General features: G+C 40.5%; 1 protein-coding gene across 1 annotated transcript in view; it reads left to right on the forward strand.

The window, feature by feature from the left end:
* The window catches only part of PRKCE (protein kinase C epsilon), a 320579-nt gene that overhangs the window by 258256 nt on the left and 41931 nt on the right, over positions 1-20392 (forward strand). Inside the window, exon 11 of the mRNA XM_052806142.1 lies at positions 2343-2497. Within this exon, the coding sequence (XP_052662102.1) occupies positions 2343-2497 (155 nt within the window). The remainder of the gene's footprint in view (positions 1-2342; positions 2498-20392) is intronic.

Below are 20392 nucleotides of genomic sequence, written 5' to 3' on the forward strand. Positions count from 1 at the left end.
TTACTTTAGCCAAATGTTAGTCAGACGCTCCCCAGCCTGCAGTCCAAATGGGTTTTGTACTTGAAACATTGAACTATATCCATGTGAGATAATCTAAGGCAACGTGTTGCAAAGAGACACTCAAGCGGAAACTACTCTCCAGAGATACTCAGTCTATAGTGCGGTGATGAGGAGCCTAACAAAGGACAATGCCTGCATCATCTTCTTAGGGATGTTGTACTCTCTTATGTTACATTACAGTACCAATATAGTTATGCTTTTGACTATGCTTTATCACAAAACTGACTGCATTTGGTGTTGTCCTTAAGCTCTAGCTTCTGAAATCATAAGACCATCTGAGAGTGATCAGATTTTCTTTTAAAAGCAAGGCTATAGTTCTCATCGGTTCCAGAGACAAATCAGAGACAGCACAAGGACCCATATTTTTGCTTAAAACAAGCAAAGAAGGTGATATTTAAAGCCTACACTGATGTCAAGAGATCTGCACTATGATTTTGAATGTTTCTTATCAGCAGTACTGAGCATTGCAAAAAGAACAAAGGCATGGCTCTGAAGCCATGCTCTTTTGAGCATGATACAGCCAGAAGCTTTGATGCTATTCTTTAGTAGGTTTTCCTTACTAGGGAATGGTAAGAAAAATGTTGGAAAGCGTATCAAAGTTGTTAGCAATGTTTTACCAAGAATGCCAGTCCACCTGGATCCTGAATTTGATCCAGTCTAGCAGCTTCTGTGTTCCCAAGATACAGGGGGAAAGGCACAACATTTTTTTCTGCATCCTCTTTCTGTAATCAGCAAAAAGTCAGCCAAACATTTCTAACCTCCTCCAGGAAGCATCCCTGATAAGTATAACATTTAGGCACTTAATGAGCAGGATTAATGCACACGCTTAAGTTTAAGGATATTTTTAAGTGCTGTGCTTTGAATCTGAGCCATGGAGTAGATGACTAAAGACAGATGGCAAACATTTATGAATTTCTGGACTCGTTATATAAACTACGTAATCTGCAAGCTTGGATTCACTTGTGGGAGGTTAATTAACTTCCATCTTCTGTTGTTTTTTGCTTGTCCAAAGCAATGTCATATCTTGTCTCCTTGTCTTCAACCCAGCACACCAGACACCATGGGCTAGAGCCAAACTGCAGTGTGACGTGAAAGTTGGAGAGGGGCTTCCTTTGTTGAAGTCCCATGCTTACACACCTGTGTATTGTGTGACCAGAGAACAAAAGTTTGTCATGTGAGCTAATGCAGAGCAAGGAGTATATGCTCAGATACGTTCTCCATGTCACATGAGAATTACCTCCACCTCTGTCTAAACTCATGTGCACATAGATGTAGATATTTTACAGTAAGGAAATAAAGAATGTGAAGTAGGCTTACAAACCAAGGGTGAATGGGCAAAGAGTTGATGATTTAGTGCTGTTAGTACAGATTAGCGAAAACTATGAAAATTTATAAGAAACATTTACAGAAAATAGGATCTAAATTATATCAAGTGGATGTGTGTCATTTCTTCGCTTAGGCCTTCACCTGCTTTGACAGTTTAGATCATAAATGGTTCAAGAGACCAAGGACACATTTAGTTTACTGGTGTTCTCAGTTCTGACTCTTTCACTGTGTGCTTAACTTTTGGGGTTCTTTTTCTGAAACACACCAAAATGGGGTGATTACCTGAGAATCTCAGTTGTTGTTCTCAGATAAAGTTCATTTCTAGTTCTCCGTCATGGAAATAGGCTTGAAAACTTGAACTTTGAAGGGATGAGCATCAGAAGAAAATAAAAAGACAGAGTTTGAGGCAATTCAAAAAGTCATATGTAAGTGTTTGAGATTGGCAGCACTGGTTTCTATAGCTTAACAATTCCAATTTGTTTTTACATAACTTGGGAAAGATGCTTTGCAGACAAAGTAGCTGGTAAGAGATAAGAGAAGAAATAAGGAGCCTGAAATTTGCCCAGCAGCCTGGCAGTAGTTGACAGAATTGACTTTATCTCTTCATTGTTATTTCTAAATTTTAAAAGAAACAGCATCATTTAAGTATCTCCATTATTATATAACATTGATTATAATTCCATATGTATTTGTTGATGTGTGGAGATTCATGTGTGTGTTGCTTATTACTACATTTTTATTCTATTCCCTTTCTCTCATTTCTCAATTTGAGGCTCTTGTCTCATTTTCTTTAGGTTTGGGGGATTTTGGTTCTCAGCTTTTCCTTTTTCAGAATTGTAGCGTTTGTTTCTTTCATTTCTTGACGTAAATGCTCCAGTCACCTAAAGGGTAGCTTCAAGCAGTCCTTTGTGTGACTAAAAGACATTAGCTAAATAGCACTGTTTAATTAATTTCAGGACCGCCTCTTTTTCGTCATGGAATATGTAAATGGAGGAGACCTAATGTTTCAAATTCAGCGCTCACGCAAATTCGACGAACCTCGATCCCGCTTTTATGCAGCAGAGGTCACATCAGCACTCATGTTTCTTCACCAACATGGCGTCATCTACAGGTACTTTTTTTGATCAAAAATAAAGTATTCTTGAGGCTTGGGGCTGGTTTTGGCTGAAATCCTCTGTCTCTTAGCAACCAAATTTAGATTAGTTGTTTGTTCCAATTTGCTTACATAGATCTTTTTTTGGCTGTTTATCATTGAGAATGTTAACATTTGAATAGCCTCTGCAGCCGTCGCCAGCTGTGTGTGCCAGTTTTGTATTATAGTCCAAATAAAGTGGTTTTGAAAAAGCTTGGCACAGTGCAACCCAGAGGTGACCTTTCTGTAGATCGGCGCAATCTCTTCACTTTCCACTCAGTGCTATAGATTTCGTCTTGGTTTCTAACTCCCTGACACTTCCTGAGTTTGTTTGTCCTAGTTGTCTCCACTCTGATACAATCGGGATACTCGTTTGCAATGCTTTACTTATACCCCTTCCTCTTGATTGTTTGGGTAAAGGCTTAGTCACCAGCAGGAAGGGGCTCTTTGCAAACAATTTTGATTTGCTTGCAAATGCCCTGGATCTATTTGAACCTCCGCCCCCCGCCCCAAATCTCTAGTCTTCAACACCCATGCACACACACAAAAAAAGTGCATATTGTTGCGCTGTGGTGAAGAACGCATTTAGGGATAGGCTTTTATTATTAAAAATAAGGATGTTTCACCCTGATGTTAATGTGTTTATTAAGTCCTTTATCTTGTCATTTCAACCTTCCTCTCTTTTTATTTGTTTTTAGCAGCCTGTCATTGCTTGCAATAAATTTGGGCTTTCACAAGCAGTGTCCTTTACAGGTTTTGTGATACAGGTCTGTCCTGTCTGCTACAAATTCTGAGTTCTGTGAATCTAACTGAGTTTTGATATTCTGTTGATATTCTTGCCCTCTTTCAGGTTATCAGTTTTGATTTGGGGTAGTCATCTCCAGGACAGGCAGTCTCAGATTTCTTGAGCAGAAACATCAAGATGAGGATGTGGAATTTGTCACATCCCTGGATTCATATTAAGGCTGCTCTCAAGAGTACTAGAAATTGAAAGAAGTGAATTTTAAATGTTTAGTAGCCAGGACTGAGTGGTAACTTCCATCAGAGGCTGTTGGCTTTCTCACTAACTGGGATTCAAAGGGAAACTTCTAAGAGGAGTCTCCTTTCCAGAGACATCACAAACAGCAGGACATTGTATCTTCTGAGGAAAATAAATCTCTGTGAAAGTGGTCTTTCAGTCAAAAATCCAGTTTTCTTTAGAAAACTTTTTTACCAGCTGCAGCTCTTAATCTCCATCTTTTATTAACACTGGTATGATGTTTGCATACTGGGTTGGACTTTCAGCCCTACCACTTTGCATAGGTTTGTTTTCAAGTGCTGAAGGTCCAACACATTTCTTACCTTTGCTGCCCATACCACGTTTCCTATTTGTTGTCTGCATTTATTTCCGAAGCTATGTATTTGTACATTTAGATAGTAGAACGTGACAACTTCAGAATTTATAAGTATTCATCATAAGGGAAACAGACAAGATTGGTACTTTAAAAAGTGAAGGATTTTGAGGATTTGTTTCCATAGAAAGGCTTAAGCTAATTTCCTCTTCCTGAAAACTGGAGTTTAGACACTTTGTAATTGGCAATCAGTTTAGTGATTTCTGTGAACAAGGAAGAATTGGCAAAATTACCTTCCCCCGTCTTCATATGAGTGTGCATTCACTCTCCCCTTCCTTCTCCCATCCTTTGACACACATCCTCTTCTCTCTCCTCTCTCTCTTTTCCCTTGTCTTATATGTAGCTTCTGCTGTGTGTTGGCTACTAGCTGCATTGAATCATTTCATGTGCCTGCATTCTTTGTATGACTTTTAAACATCAAAATGCTTCAATCCCAAGAGAATTGTCATTCTGATGAGACAATGCTTTGTAATTTAAATTTTGCAACATACTCCTGCTTCAGAGACTATGCTGACATGTTTTTGACATGCTACCATAAAACACTAAAATTGTAAATGGCGTGTTATATTGGGTGTATTATCAGAAGAGGCAAAAGAAGAGAAATAACATGAGTTGTAGGATGAAAGCAAAAACTAAAAAAAAGCAACAGGAAGAACTTTAGGAACAGATTTAGCTGTATTCTGCTTTGACAGAGGCTTTTGGATCTGGACATAGTTATGTCCATAAGAATAACTCGTTTTCCCAACTAGGGGATACTAGGAGCTTCAACAATTCTTAAAATGTATATCCCAGTTACTCTATAAAATACAAGTACAAGGAAGAAGTTAGAGATTATCTTAAAAGAATTAATCATAAGAAAATGTCACAATTCATTCATAACATGCCAGGCCCTGGGAGAATGCATGTGTTGATGTCAAGCATATGTTAGAATAGTTGTCTTGCACAGAACAGTTTCAGCCTGATTATTCCATACCTCATTGCATCGTTTATTACAATCCTAAAAATGCATTGGGATCAAGTCACTCCTTTACATCTCCAAAGCTCTTATTAGCTGGCAAACAAGGAAAGGAAAGGGGGGGGGGGGGGGGAGAAAACAAAAAAAGAAAAGAAAAGAAAACCTATGCTCCTGAATAACTACCAGTCATAACTACCTAACATGCCTTCAGATATTTTAATAAAGAATACTTGTCTTCTGTGTAATTATATCTCTAGAAAAACCATTGTGGTGTGAAATTAATGGTTATTCTCCAAAGTGGGAAATGCTGCTTGTGTGGGCAATACTTCAAGGAAAGTGGGGAATATATAAATAAAGTAAGATGTTTGATGGAAATGCAGGTTTCAAAATAGCTGCTATACCTTCTGATCTTTTTTCAGCCATGTATGTGGAAGTATTTGTTTGGAGCTAAACATAGTTATATTTTTGGAAGTAAATAACTAGCTTTAGCTCATGCTTTGGCTTGTTGGTTAGATTTTTAGAAAGTGCTATGATGATACTAAATGATCATCTTTTATAATAACTAGTTTATCCTCATTTCCCTTGAAGTTCAAAGAGAAAGCTAGCTCCCTGTTTGGCAATAGAAATTATTCTGTAAGTTCACATCTTTGCAACTGGCCCAACAGTTGTTTCCAGACTTGTCCCATTATCTGTGTGCTCACTGGAAGTACATACCTTCCTTCTGTTTATCGAGTTTATGTTGGAAATAAAGATTATCCTCAAAATTTTTATATATAAAGATGCTACTGTTACTAAACGCATCTTGTATGATAGATAAACTTTAGGATAATTTTCAGTGTGGCATTTTTAAGGGTATAATGTTACTGCTGTTGTGTCAAAAACACTTTAACAACTTAATAAAAATACTCGCATTATACCTGCCACCTTTCCTCTCATCTGGCATTCACATTCAGCTATTCAGGCACATGTCAAGCTGGGACCTGATAATACAAGTAGAGTCAATCAGACACTAGAGGAGTTTTAATCACAGTTTCTGGCAGTCATTGTTGTTTGTGTTATGCAATTCCACCACTTTGAAAAAATGTATCCAAGCTTCAGGAATTAAGACCAGACTATGAATCTTATTTTGCCTGTGAGCTGAACTGGACTTTGAACTCATGATGAAAGGTTGTGGACTATGTTCACTGTCACCTGTTCACCGTCACCTGTCCCTGAAGTGTGGTATATTTAAAGTCAGTCATCGTCAGCTTAATATATATTCTGATATAGGGAAGATGCAACAAATTGGCTTGATAAGAAACTGCCAGTTCCATACTCCCCTCTTGTACTGACTTTGAATGTTCCTGTGCACTTTCCACAGAGATATGTAAATGTTACATGTTCTTGTTTCACCTGCAGTTCTTGGGCTGAGGATAGGAGTACCCACGTGGGTGTCTCTGGCTCTCATTGTAGGCATTCAAGTGAGGTGACACAAGTGGCCCACTCTGGCCTGAAATACATACAAAAACCTGTTGTCTCCCCAGGCAGGACATCAGCACTAGAATGGTGTACCACTTCATTAACATAAATGCCTGTGTCCCCAGTTTGTATCTGATTTAGGGAATAACTGTGTAAGCTACAAACCTTGTTTCAGTGAAGACCCGAAGGGCCAGAAGTTGCATGTCGCGTGATCTCTGGCATGCTCCAAGACCATTCAAGTGATTAAACGAGGCGTTCTCTCTGAAATACCAAAGAAGGAAACTGAATGTACACAATTTCAGTTCACCTGAGAGGATGAAAAATTTCTTAACTGGGAAATTAGTGTCACCTACTTTGTGTTAACTCATTCTTTTGGTTTCAAATGTAAGCTCTGTGAGATGTTGCCTTTGAATTGTACAGCACCTGGTCACAGGGGAGTCCACATTTGTAACTATGGGTTATCATGGTCCTCGGCAATATGAAGTAATAATCCAGCCTGTAACTTGCTGTAGATTTCTGAGGCTCTGTGCACTCTGTAATTAGTATGTTGGTCGTGATGAAGGATATATGAACAGTGAATTGAGGAGAATGCGAATATAAATATGCCGATGCCAATCCTTGAATACCCTTGGGCTTTTTCTGTACACAAATACCCCAAGAACTTGTTTGAACACTAACTGAATTTTTCCTTGGATGATCAGTTTTCCAGGCATTCCTGTTTATCAGGGCAATACACACCAGTGTTTCAGAAAGAAGAACTGCCTAAAATTAAAAGCACTTTCATTAGCGTGTTTTTATGTGAAATAAGAATATTTAGAAAGTCTGACTTCACTGGCGGTTGTATGATTCAGTGCAACCTTGGCAGAATAACGAGGAGTTATATTTACAGTGATGAAAATGTTGCATGGTCAGTGGTTAACATGTTAAAAGTCATCATTCTCCCAAGTTACCTTACTGTGTTATTTCCGAGTGGCAGCAGCCAAATAAAATTCCACTCCCCCCCTGCTTTTTTTTTGCTTTTTAAAATGCAAAACTAGACATTTTGGTTTAAATTTGTTTTTAAGTATGTAAAGATCATCTTATTGCAAGTCTAAACAGTTAAAGGCTAAATTGGTGCTTGAGCTATGGTCCATGAAGGAGGGCAAGAAAGACCTTGTACCATCATATAACATATTCAGACCTAAGCACTGGAATATCCTGAACTTAAGCAGGACTCTGCTACAGAGAAGTTACAGTTTACTTCTGGTGCAAGTGAGCAACAAACTATTTCCATCACCTTCAATAAAAGCAGGAAGCAAGGAGTGAATTGTGCTGCAGCATGTGAGTCTGAGTCCCAGTGTCTCCGGGGACTGCTGCTCAAGCCATGCCATCTGGCCAGTGCTCCTGGCCGGGTTTGCACCCTGGGCTACATCCATGCTCTGCTCTGCTCTGCCTGGTCTAGTTTCTGAAACTGAACATGAGCTCCGACGGGATTTTAGTCAGTGGCCTCCTGCCCTCTTTGCACTTTTTCTTGCTGGATCTAGGCAGGCCAGCAGTCATGAAATGCATAAATAAGCAGGATGTCTTCCCCGCAGGAAAAGGCAGTGGGCTGGGGTGGAGAGGAGCAGGGCTGAAGGAGATGAGAAGCAGGAAGGAGGGTTGGTTCCCAGGCTTCTGGCATTTGGATTGAGGGAGTCCACCCTGCCATCTGCCCAGCTTATGTATTGTGCTAAAGGCTGCTGTTGTATAGGAGAGCCTTTGACAAGGTTTCCAGCTGTGGAAGGATGAGTAAAGGCTGTGGGAATAGGATATGAACCATGCAGTCTTGCCAACAGTAGAATGCTTTCTAAATTTCTCCTGGGTTTGGAACATAAGAAAGTCCTTAGTTGGCTCTTGTGTGGGAGTTGGGTATGCAGAGGAGCAGTGCTGGGCAGTTAATATTTAGAAGGATAGACCAGCACTGTTGACCTCATTTGGGGAATGACAAGGTACTTCCAGGGGGAGTTCCCAGTAGCGAGGTCAGCATTGTTTTTTTGCTTCATGTTTATTTGGTGCAAGATTTTCTTGTTTAATGACTGTTTGTATAGTGCTGTATTGTGTAAATAAAGCTATGACCTTTACCTTCTGATAACAGTATAGAAGTGAGTTAATGTTAAATGAGAGAGGGCAGGGAGTGGGAATCTGCCAGGGTTAATGCCAAGTTTACATTCCTGTGAGGGCAGCCATGTTCCGGTACACTCAGTAGAAAGGGCGACAGCGCTTCTCAACATATAATAGCAGTGAAATGTTACAGAGCATATTTGTATTTATTTCTGGGTAATTGTCAGTGATTTTAGATGATTGATGTCTGTGCTTTTATTTTGTAACAGGAAGAAATGTGTGTTATCTTTCTGCATTTGATAAGAAGATTTTAACTGAGAGAAACAGACACAAAATAAAAATCCACTAGAGCTGCAGCACATGTAAAACTGAAATGTACTGACACAAGACAATCCCTGTAGTTTTCCTAAAATGCTGAGACACACTTTGTTTCTACAGAAACATGTACACTAGTTCCAAACAAAATCATATCTTCAAAGAATTTTCTAACAGAAGAAAGAGAATGCTTTTTGTTTCATAGTGCATTACAAATCTGAAGGTGCTTCCTAAATGTAATTCTGCTGCTAACAGACAAAAGTAGGACTGAATTTTGCTGTGCCCTTCAGTCATGTTTATCTTCAAACAATGGAAAATATTTCTGTAACCCAGTTGCAGTGGTGCTGTAACTATGTCATGTTAAAGGGTGAGGCTTTGCCTTTTTGCATGCTATTGAATGCATCTGCCAAAGTTTCATAGTAATAGAGAGAAGTGCACAGCAAACGTGGTTCTGAGGTGATAGGCATTTCACAAAGATTTTGTTGTGTTCTTGAAATGCAACAGAGAAGTTGGAGAGTAATACAAAACATTAGATGAAAACACGTAAGGAACTCCAGTGTTTTTTTAATAATGGTATTAAAATTACTAAACAGCCTTAAAAGAAAATTTGGATGATACACTTCAGTAAAGACATTTGTGTACAACTTTTTCCATCTTTTGGTCAGAACCTTGCTACTTTTGGCTCAAGGTTTGCATTTATTCTCTTTGTCCCCTCTTCCCCTCCCCCCCGCTTTAATCCACCTCCTTGTTATAAAAGAGCTTATCACTTAGATGCTGCTCCAGCAAACAATTCTGCATGTAGATCACTGTACTCATAGGCTAAGTTTGATTCAGTGAGATTATTCGTATGCATGATGTGTGCAGCTTCCTGGATGATTTGGGACCTTGGTTTGACTTTTCAGATTGAAAATGTGTTTATTTTAAAGTAGAAAATCATCACATTTGAGAATGCACTGTTATTAAAAACTATATGTTATTTTGCTTACCATTGCAAAAGGCTGTGGAAGATGAGAATTTAGCTGATCTGAAGGCTAACCTAACTGATTTTTCACTGAAACTTTTGAAAACTTTAAAAATGTCTGTTTAGCTGACAACTTGTACTCAAATGTAGAGAAAACAGAAATAATACTGTTCACCAGGAGATTAACTAAAATGGCCTAATGAACTAAAACAGAAAATAAAGCCAGTAAGAACCTCAGCATTTTGGGGAGTGCATCAACGTCTCTACTGCTACCAGAATAAACAGTGGTAGGATTACATAGAATCATAGAATCATAGAATCATTTCAGTTGGAAAAGACCTTCAAGGTCATCGAGTCCAACCATTGACCATGCCCCCTAAACCATGCCCTGGAGTACCCTGTCCACTCGCTTTTTGAATACCTCCAGGGATGGTGAATCAACCACTTCCCTGGGCAGCCCATTCCAATGTTTGACAACCCTCTCAGTAAAAAACTTTTTCCTAATATCTAACCTAAATCTCCCTTGCCTCAACTTGAGGCCATTTCCTCTTGTCCTATCTCCAGCCACCTGACAGAAGAGACCAGCACCCACCTCACTACAACCCCCTTTCAGGTAGTTGTAGAGAGCAATAAGGTCTCCCCTCAGCCTCCTCTTTTCTAGACTGAACAGCCCCAGCTCCCTCAGCCGCTCCTCATAAGACTTGTGCTCAAGGCCCCTCACCAACTTGGTTGTCCTTCTCTGGACACGCTCAAGCAGCTCAATGTCTTTCCTGTAGTGAGGGGCCCAAAACTGAACACAGGACTCGAGGTGTGGCCTCACCAGTGCCGAGTACAGGGGAACAATCACTTCCCTGCTCCTGCTGGCCACACTATTTCTGATGCAGGCCAGGATGCGATTGGCCTTCTTGGCCACCTGGGCACACTGCTGGCTCATATTCAGCCGGCTGTCAACCAGCACCCCCAGGTCTTTCTCTGCTGGGCAGCTTTCCAGCCACTCTTCCCCAAGCCTGTAGCGCTGCATGGGGTTGCCGTGACCGAAGTGCAGGACTCGGCACTTGGCCGTGGTGCACTTCATACAATTGGCCTCAGCCCATCGATCCAGCCTGTCCAGATCTCTCTGTAGATCCTCCCTACCCTCAAGCAGATCGACCCTGCCTCCCAACTTGGTGTCGTCTGCAAACTTGCTGAGGGTGCACTCAATCCCCTCATCCAAATCATCAGTAAAGATATTAAACAGAACAGGGCCCAACACCGAGCCCTGGGGAACACCACTCGTGACCCGCCGCCAACTGGATTTCACCCCATTCACCACTACCCTCTGGGCTCGGCCATCCAGCCAGTTTTTCACCCAGTGAAGAGTGCACTTATCCAGGCCACAAGACGCCAGCTTCTCAAGGAGTATGCCATGAGAGACAGTGTCAAAGGCCTTGCTGAAGTCTAGGAAAATAACATCAACAGCCTTTCCCTCATCCACTAGGCGGGTCACCTGGGCATAGAAGGAGATCAGGTTGGTCAAGCAGGACCTGCCTTTCCTAAACCCATGCTGACTGGGCCTGATCCCCCTCTTATTCTGGACTTGCCGTGTGAGTGCTTTCAAAACAAACCGTTCCATAATCTTTCCTGGTACCGAGGTCAGGCTGACAGGCCTGTAGTTCCCCGGATCCTCTCTCCGACCCTTCTTATAAATGGGAGTCACATTGGTAAGCCTCCAGTCCTCTGGAACCTCCCCTGTTGACCAGGAACGCTGACAGATGATAGAGAGTGGCTTGGCAAGGACCTCAGCCAGTTCCCTCAGTACTCTTGGATGGATCCCATCAGGTCCCATAGATTTGTGAGTGTCCAGATGGCGTAGCAGGTCCCTAACTAATTCCTCCTGGATTAAGGGGGGTATGTTATGCTCTTCATCCTTACCTTCCAGCTCATGGGGTGGAGTACCCTGAGGATGACTGGACTCACTACTAAAGACTGAGGCAAAGAAGGCATTAAGTACCTCGGCCTTTTCCTCATCACTGGTTGCTACGTTCCCTTCTGTATCCATTAAAGGAAAGATATTCTCCTTGGGATTCTTTTTACTGTTAACATATTTGTAAAAACATTTTTTGTTGTCCCTTACGATAGTGGCCAGATTTAGTTCTAGCTGAGCTTTCACCTTTCTAATTTTCTCTCTGTATGATCTGACAAGATCCCTGTACTCCTCCCAAGTTGCCCGCCCTTTCCTCCAGAGATGATAAACTCTCCTTTTTTTCTTAAGTCCTAGCAAAAGCTCCCCATTCAGCCAGGCCGGTCGTATGCCTCGGTGGTTTGACTTGCGGCACATGGGAATAGCCTGGTCCTGAGCCATTAAGATTTCCTTTTTAAAGAATGTCCATCCCTCCTGGACCCCTTTGCCCTTCAGGACCGTCTCCCAAGGGACTCTCTCAACCAGTGCCTTGAAGAGGCCAAAGTTAGCCCTCCGGAAGTCCATAGTGGTGGTTTTGCTGACCACCTTCTTTGCCTCACCAAGAATTGAAAATTCTATCATTTCATGGTCACTAAGCCCAAGACAGCCTCCGACCATCACACCTCCCACCAATCCTTCCCTGTTTGTAAACAACAGGTCTAGCAAGGCTCCTCCCCTGGTTGGCTCACCCACCAGCTGTGTCAAGAAGTTACCTTCCACACACTCCAGGAACCTCCTAGATTGTTTACTCACTGCTGTGTCGTATTTCCAGCAGATGTCTAGAAAGTTAAAGTCCCCCACAAGGACAAGGGCACACGATTCTGAGACTACTGCCAGCCGCTTGTAGAACGATTCATCCGTCTCTTCAACCTGGTCAGGTGGTCTATAACAGACTCCCAGCACAATATCTGTCTTATTGGCTTTCCCTCTCATCCTCACCCATAAGCACTCCACCTTGTCATCAGAATCGTGTAGCTCTGAACAGTCAAAACATTCCCTAACATAAAGAGCCACCCCACCACCTCTTCTACCTTGCCTATCCCTTCTGAAGAGCTTGTAGCCATCCATTGCAGCACTCCAGTCATGGGAGTCATCCCACCATGTTTCCGTGATGGCGACTAAGTCATATCTATCCTGCTGCACAATGGCTTCCAGCTCCTGCTGTTTATTGCCCATGCTGCGTGCGTTGGCATAGATGCATTTGAGCTGGGTCATCGAATCCACCCCTAACATCGGCACGCTGCCCCCAGGCTCATCTCTGGTGCACCTAGTTTTATCCCTTACCCCCTTCAAACCTAGTTTAAACATCAGAAGGACCTTGGACAGACTAGGTGCAGCCTAACCAGGGAAATCAGAAAGCGGAACGAAATGGGTCAGGTGGCAATGACTGTGCTAAAAACGAGCAGAAAGGTGAGGGGTAATAAGGCCAGAGTGGTAACGAGTCACTTAGCTTACCTTCTTGTGTCAGAAGTAATGCCTGCCCCTCTCCTCAGCTGCCAGTGTTTCAGAGAGTCTGAACAAGCAGCTGCCCAGAGCAGCAGACAGTGGCAGAAATACATTGTCTTCATCATCTCAGCAGCACTGAGTATGTGTGGAGGAAGCAGATGTGGCACAGGACTAAGCAGGAATGGCAGTGAGGCAGAGGCCAGCTTTTACTGAGATGGAAGCTTGTGTGGTTTCTGCACTGTGATACAGCCAGGGATGGATGGCACCTAACTGAATTTTGACACCCTCCCCAAGACCACTTATGTTGGGGGTATAATGTTTTGGGTTCAAAAAAATTCCTACAGAAACATCCAGCTTATGAGGAGAAGCCCAAGCAGCACTTCTCACAATGTACACACCAGATGGGTCTTCACTTATTGTGTCCTGCTTCTAAGATTTGTTTCCAGTAGTCAGTCTTGTGAAACAGCAGAGAGAGAGAAAAAATAAAGGGGAGAGGCCAGAAGTAATGCCAATACTTACACAGGTAATGCTTTTTCCTCTAGACTTTTAATTTCCTCCTGCTGATCTATGGAAGTCACAGAAAATACCATCCTTCAAAGCATGTCAAATGCAGCTGTGTACATTTTTTTAATGTAGATTTGACAGTGGCAGTTGTAAAAATGTTCTTCACAAGGTATTCCAGCCTTAGGGCATGCAATTGCCCCTTCAAGGGAAGGGAAGAATGGGATGGCTTCAACAGTAGATAGCCAATATAGCAGCTGCTGTGGGTGTACCTTGGTATGGAACTGAATAATACAGAAGCAGTGCCCTAAAAAAAACAACCAAAGAAATCTTGGTCACTAATAACCTGAACTGAGGAACCTCATATGTTCAAAACGTGGAATATTAAGGATAAAATTAAGTAGTAACAAATAAACATTATAGCACTTCATCAGGTATTTACTTGATTTATTATAGGGTTTCCAAGGGAGTTCCTATCATCTATTAACACCTATTTAAAAAAATGCCTAAAAATATTCTAACAAACAGAAATAATGAGTCAGATGGAATTGCTATGGTCAGTTAAGTGGGTAATGGATATTTAAAAGCTTCCGAACATGAATAAATCTGAAACAGCTCTAAAGGAGTACTTGTAGAACAAAAATAATATGCTCTTAAGAAACTGCCTGAGTACATATTTGCCTAAACTTAACCACCAATAAGAGGACAGCAAGCATTTATGGTACTTTATACTGAGGACATAAAAAGGCATACCAAATATGTGCCAGTTCATTTGCTGATAATCTGTAATAGGTCCAAAGGGGCCATAACTATTATAAAGAGGCCCTGATTCTCATTTATATGAAAGTCTTTAAATACCTGATAGCATAAAAAGATCCTCAGATTCTGAACGAGGAAAGCAGACAGCAGCTCGGGAGCATACCCCTTGGCACAAGGCTGAAGGCAGTCTATTGCAAGCTGGTTGAAGCTGCCTCTGCCAAAAGTCTGTGAGGTGGTTTCCACAGACACTGATGGAGAAATGCCCCAAGCAGAGCTGAGGGAAACCCTTTGGACAACACGGGGTTTTAGGCAGGTTCTCCTTGCACTTTTTGAAAATTCACAAAAGAAGAAGGAGGGGATCTTTTGTCAGCCTCCACAAGATCAGAGCGAGTGGTATGCTTGCACACAGAGTAGGACAAAAGTTCTGGTTTTCTGTGGGTGTCCCAAGAGGAAAAGGATTTGGCTATAATTTTTAAAACATCTGCAGATTGGGTAGAAGTTGTTCTGTCCATGAGCAAAAGGGTCTGAAGAAATTTTGAAACAGTGTCCTGGAAACTCTCTGTGTAGTAATAACAACAAAACATTAACTGATGTTAGTGAGCTATAGCTTATAAAGCCAGAGATAATTCAGTGACAAATCTGGTATAAGTCATTACCTCTACAGCCTTTTCTCCCCTGGCTCAGCTATGGGTGCTCCTAGTTAGGCCATGATAATTGTCTGTATAAGCCCAATGCAAGAGAGATTTAGGCTAAAATCCCAAAATCTTGCCATAGAAAATGGCGTGTACTTTTTACACACCTTATGTGATAGGGTCCATTTAAAAAGCAGTCCAACACAGTTATGTTTGCCTAATTACAGTAGTGGTAGCATGGGAATATGAAAGAAAGTGGAAGGGATGGTGCCTGGGGTAGAGTGGGCAGTAAAGGGCTAAACTGTATCACTGCTTATGGAGTACTTTATGCCATCATTTAAAGTCTGAGTCTGGGTTGAGAATCACACTATAGTGGCCCTTAACATTTCATTTGCTATACTATCAAGTCTTAACACAATGCTACAAATGGCTACAGAGGCTCTAAACTAATATCCACATTTGTTTCAGGGTTGGGCAAGGTTGAGTTTAATACACTGTATACATGTCTTTGGGATATAGCACAACTTCTGCAACTTCTCTCCTATTTTGTTTTAAAAGTGTTTTGATAATCTTTCTCAGAGATCCATTTGTTCATGCGTTTTTAATTGGTATTCAGAATGTGATAATACATAATAAAAATATATTATAAATGTGATAACGACATGACATGGGTGTATAGAGGCTGCTATCTGGTGTATAAGAGACTGGTTCTTTAAAAATCATGATTCTCATTTACAGTAAAAGCTCTTTCTGACACCAGAAGAGCAAAGCAATCTTACAATGGAATTAAATTGTACTCAGTGTGCTCAGTTTAAGGCTGTCAGAAGGATGCAAAGAGACTTTATTGAATATTATAATTTAATGAAACTTTATGTAAAACAGATTTTCTGTAAGCTGTATAGTTAGGTTTCTTGCTAGTCTTTGCCCAGATAACTGTCTGGGAGTTTTATAGGATAATTACTGATCTTGTCAGAGCATAGAGTCTGGTTAGCAGGTCTCTGGAGAAAGACCTAGTGGCTGGGCACATAGAAGTTACAAAGATAATTCCTCAGGCTCAAAATAATTTTTTTTTTAATACTGACAAAATTGTTCAAGAACAGCCCACTTTGGTCAATAGTTTACATTATAATCCTACTGAAGTCAGTATTTACGTGCAATGACTACCCAGTAAGTACCAAATATTAGAGATTAAAATCATATTTTAGCCTCCCAAATCTTGTATTCAGAATTGCCTCTCTCTTTTCATTTAGGCTGGACTATTAGTGTCTTTTTGGTAGCCTCTCTGTCTTCACAGCTGAAGGTAAATTGGTATAGCACTCTGCTAACCTTCATGTTGACAAAAGTGAATACACTGTAAATTTCCTAAGTCATGCCATGTTTTATTTCATGTGAGTAACCCATGAGTCATCTTTCCATTGCATTCATATTAATTAAAAACAGTGGGGTGCATTCTATAAGTAGATTTTAAGTGATGATATTATATGTTGGCACTACAGCCGAAGTAGTGTTCCTGAGTATGTGTTTTCTGGAGGAGCTACATTTGAAACAATGCTGGAGCTAAAACTTCCCGCACAAGAAAAGATTCTCTAGGAATGTTTGTGCAGCTTTCTGGCAGAGGTTGGGGGGGCAAAAGTAATGTGATTTTGCTACACAATCATAATTTTAATAGAGTATCTTGTAAAATATAGCTTTCTGTATTAACATATATAAGCCTTTTTAATTACATTTTGAAGCAAGGTTTGGAGTTGCAACCAGCAGTGCAAAGCACAAGCTTCTGTGACCTCTGTCTGGAAGCAGCATTAGGAGTTTATTGTTTGTATAGATCAACATAGGAAGGGCAAGCAACTCCCATTTTTTCAGGCATCTTCTTCATACTCTACTCTACATAATAAAGATTCTTCATTTTGCCAGAATCCCTCCACTGCAGTAATCTTCCATCAAACATAATAGAAAATTGTTAACTCTACAGAATTTTGAAACAAACAAATCTATCTGTATAACAGAATGCTTTGAGAAGGTTAAAAAACAAAATAGATTTAACTCACTGTTTTTACAAGAATTTCTGCGGAAATCTGTTAAACTGCTGTTGGCTGCTGCTGTTTTGATCCTTGATAAGTACAGCAGGGTTAGAAAAGGTTTTAAATTAAGAGCCTACGTACCCTTCCCAAGTTCAGACCACGTGATTGCGTAAAAAGATATTTAGGCACGTGAACTATGCTACTGAAATCAGAATAGAAGCAAAAATTATTAAAATCTTTCTTCTAGTGATTCCATATAAGTAGACATTTTCTTGGAAGCAACGTTCTTGCTGAGTTACATCATTTCATTTATGCTACATAATTTATTTAGTCCATTCTGTGTAATATTACGTGCACCACTCTGTGGAAAGGCTTTCCATAAAAAGACGCAACAGGTCGAACTGAGTCCAAAGTGAGGTTGGAAAAAATCAGTGTCTGTACAAAAGTTCACTGCAGAAGTTTGGGGTTTTTTTTTTCTGACTAAGAAAGCATTTTTCTCCGTGGAAACATGATATGGAGCTTTAACAGGAGTCTGCTTACTGCTAGAAGCTGTGTTTGTTCCCTGCTAAGGACACCCTTGGGAGCATAGGGAAGGGAATTCTGATAAATTTGTTTCTTTTATAAGAAGAAACAGTGTGTAAAAACTTTCAGGAACCTTTCTGCTTTACACTTCTGGGCATCATAAAGCTGCAGAGGGCATTGTCTAGTACAGAAAGGCACTGGAATGTTGGCTCATGCTGGCACATTAATGGCTTGCTCAGAATATGCTCCCAATCACCTGTGTTTGGCCATTTTATTGTGTACCCCATGTTTCGGTTTCCAGACTAAATTTTTTTTTTTTTTAAACATCTTCTTTAAAAGTTTACAGAGTGTATAGAGTTTATTCAAAGGAATGAAAGAAAAAGACAACCAATTCAAGTTATAAAGTAGGTTCCCAGCATTGCCATGTTTTCAGTTTTTTCCCTGAATCTAATGGTGGTTCTGTCTGTTCCTGCTGGAAGCACAAAATAAGCATTATTGAGATTTGTGCTGCCTTTTACAAGCAGACTGTAATATTTTAAGAGCTCTTCATCTTCACTGTGTGTTCTCATCTTTGAGTATGTTGAAGGTCTGGTCCCTTGGCTGAAAGATGGGGATTTACGTGAGTGTCATTAGTTTTCTTTAGATAAATAACCTCAGCTGAATTAAAAAGAGAACCTTTACTAAAGCTTTGAAGCTAGAAAAAGGGAGGGGGGGGCAAGGGAGAGCAGGACTTAAGGTGAGCTTTGGAGGCCATCTGCTAGCACTGAGTAGCCTCTACTCTGTACATCTGTGTTCAGTAGGTAGATAATAAAGTTGCATGATGAGTCGGCTTTCAGTCTTACCACAGTGTTCAGGCAGGCTGGTCTTCTCTTTTATGTAACAGAGCTGGACCAAAGCACAGGGTTTTCTTAGCATCTGCTGCGAAAACATGGCATGCTTTTCTCTTCTTCAACTAGTCAACAATATGCTTGGAACTGGTCATTTTTCTGAGGGAAGTGTCGACATTTGTGTTACATTAACAAGTAAAAGAATATCATTTGGCGTTCATGGAAGAAAAAAAGACACTTTCTCTAGAAAAAGAATAGGGTCAGAGCACAGGACAAGGATGCTATATACCTTAAAATAGTCTATATTCAGTGTGACAGCAGGATGACAATGTAGAGGATTGGATCAAATTATCCTATGCTATTGTAGCTTTGCTTTTGTTTAATAGTAATTTCAACACCTACATTTGATTTTAATAGGCAGCATGATGGAAACCATAGTATTCCAACTGAGGGAAGTTTTTGGCCCAGTATTGTGATTGTGAATGAAAACTCGTTTCCCCTGTTGGACTTATATCATACTAAAATAATATTGGTATTGTTACGCAGCATGAGGTTGATTGACCTTTAGTCTAGGGGAAGTATAAGGCTAAAAAGTTAAATGCTATTGGAAACAACTATCTAAATCATAAATTAAAACTGACCTGGTTTATGCATCTATGATTTAAGAACGAAATGTAGAGATGTGGGATGAGATCCAGGACTAAACATCTGAAAGAGAGAGGCTGAAGTACTCAACTTTAGTTGATTAAAGATATTCTGATCCTGTTTTTCTCTGGTGTCTTGACCTTACTAAAGTTCACTTAATGTGTAATGGAAAAAACAACCAGTTTGATAGCAAAATACAGGAAATGCCTTCAATCATGGCTGATTACAGTAGCAGCTTTTCTTCTGTTGGTTTGGGGGGGGGTTGGTTTTTTTTTTTTAGAATGCTCTTTCTATTGCCTGAAACAATGCAGAATAATAAATGCTTTGGAGCCCTTTATTTGGTATGTCCAAACAGAGCAATTAAATGTCTGGCATTTTGATGGATATGCATGTTGGGAGTTTTTGCAGTTGGGAGAGTGCTATATGACCCAAGTGAGAAAAATTAAGAATTATTACAAGGCATAACTTCAAAGCCTAGCAAATTGGGGGGGTGCAATTCCACCATGAGTAGTAAGACAAATGAATGCAGGTCTTTTTGTAAAAATCTGCCTTCATTTGGCTTTCTCCTACAAAAACGGAAGATTTACAACTAGTTTGAATGAAATCTCTAGCTGGAAGACAGGAAGCTGGGAAGCAGCTTATACTGAATATACACAAAGGCTCAGATTCATCTCACCTAACTTCAGGAACGTAACTGAAGCTTCCAAGTCAGGATCCTGCTTGTCCTGGAGTGCATTTACAGTCGGTGGAGAAGGGTAGGCTTCTTTAGGGAGCTGTGCAGCCCACATGTTCCATGAATTATCCTCTCGGAGATATCTGTGGAGATGGCCATGGAAGGAGCCTGGGACAAACCATGGTACCTCAGTTAAACCCTAATGTCTGGTGGGATAAATCTGGATCAGAATCCTGGAAAATACAGGAAAGAAAATTACCATAAAACCAGAGCAAAATGTTTCAGAGCTCTAGTTACATTCATGTTTAAGGTAAATTTCAAAAATGGATGGAATTGTGGTTGATTACATTATATCCTTTTATTCTGTCTTTCCTATTATCTGTATAAGGCAGTAATATATCCTCATTGTGGGTTATTAAAAGTTACAAGGCTTCATCACTGAGATAGCTGAATGAGAACTGCTACAGAAACGGAAGGTGCTACCTGGATAGACATGCATTTGTTGGCTGTATGGTTTTCTATTCTGTGTAAGAAAGCTTCACTCAAAAATAGGAAAGAGAAGAAAGAATTTCAGTCTTTCTGGTTAGGCACAGAAACTATGCCTGAAACCCAAGTATTTTTTCCTTTGTGTTTGCATAATTTGTATTCCATTGTTGTTCAAATGACAGTGACTTTGTCAGCCTACCTGCTAAGGTCACTGAAGAAAAAAAACCACTGCTTTTGGTTTCCAAAGAAAAACTTTTAAACAGATCC

This window comes from Harpia harpyja, chromosome 13 (assembly GCF_026419915.1).
Source record: "Harpia harpyja isolate bHarHar1 chromosome 13, bHarHar1 primary haplotype, whole genome shotgun sequence".
Taxonomy (NCBI): domain Eukaryota; kingdom Metazoa; phylum Chordata; class Aves; order Accipitriformes; family Accipitridae; genus Harpia; species Harpia harpyja.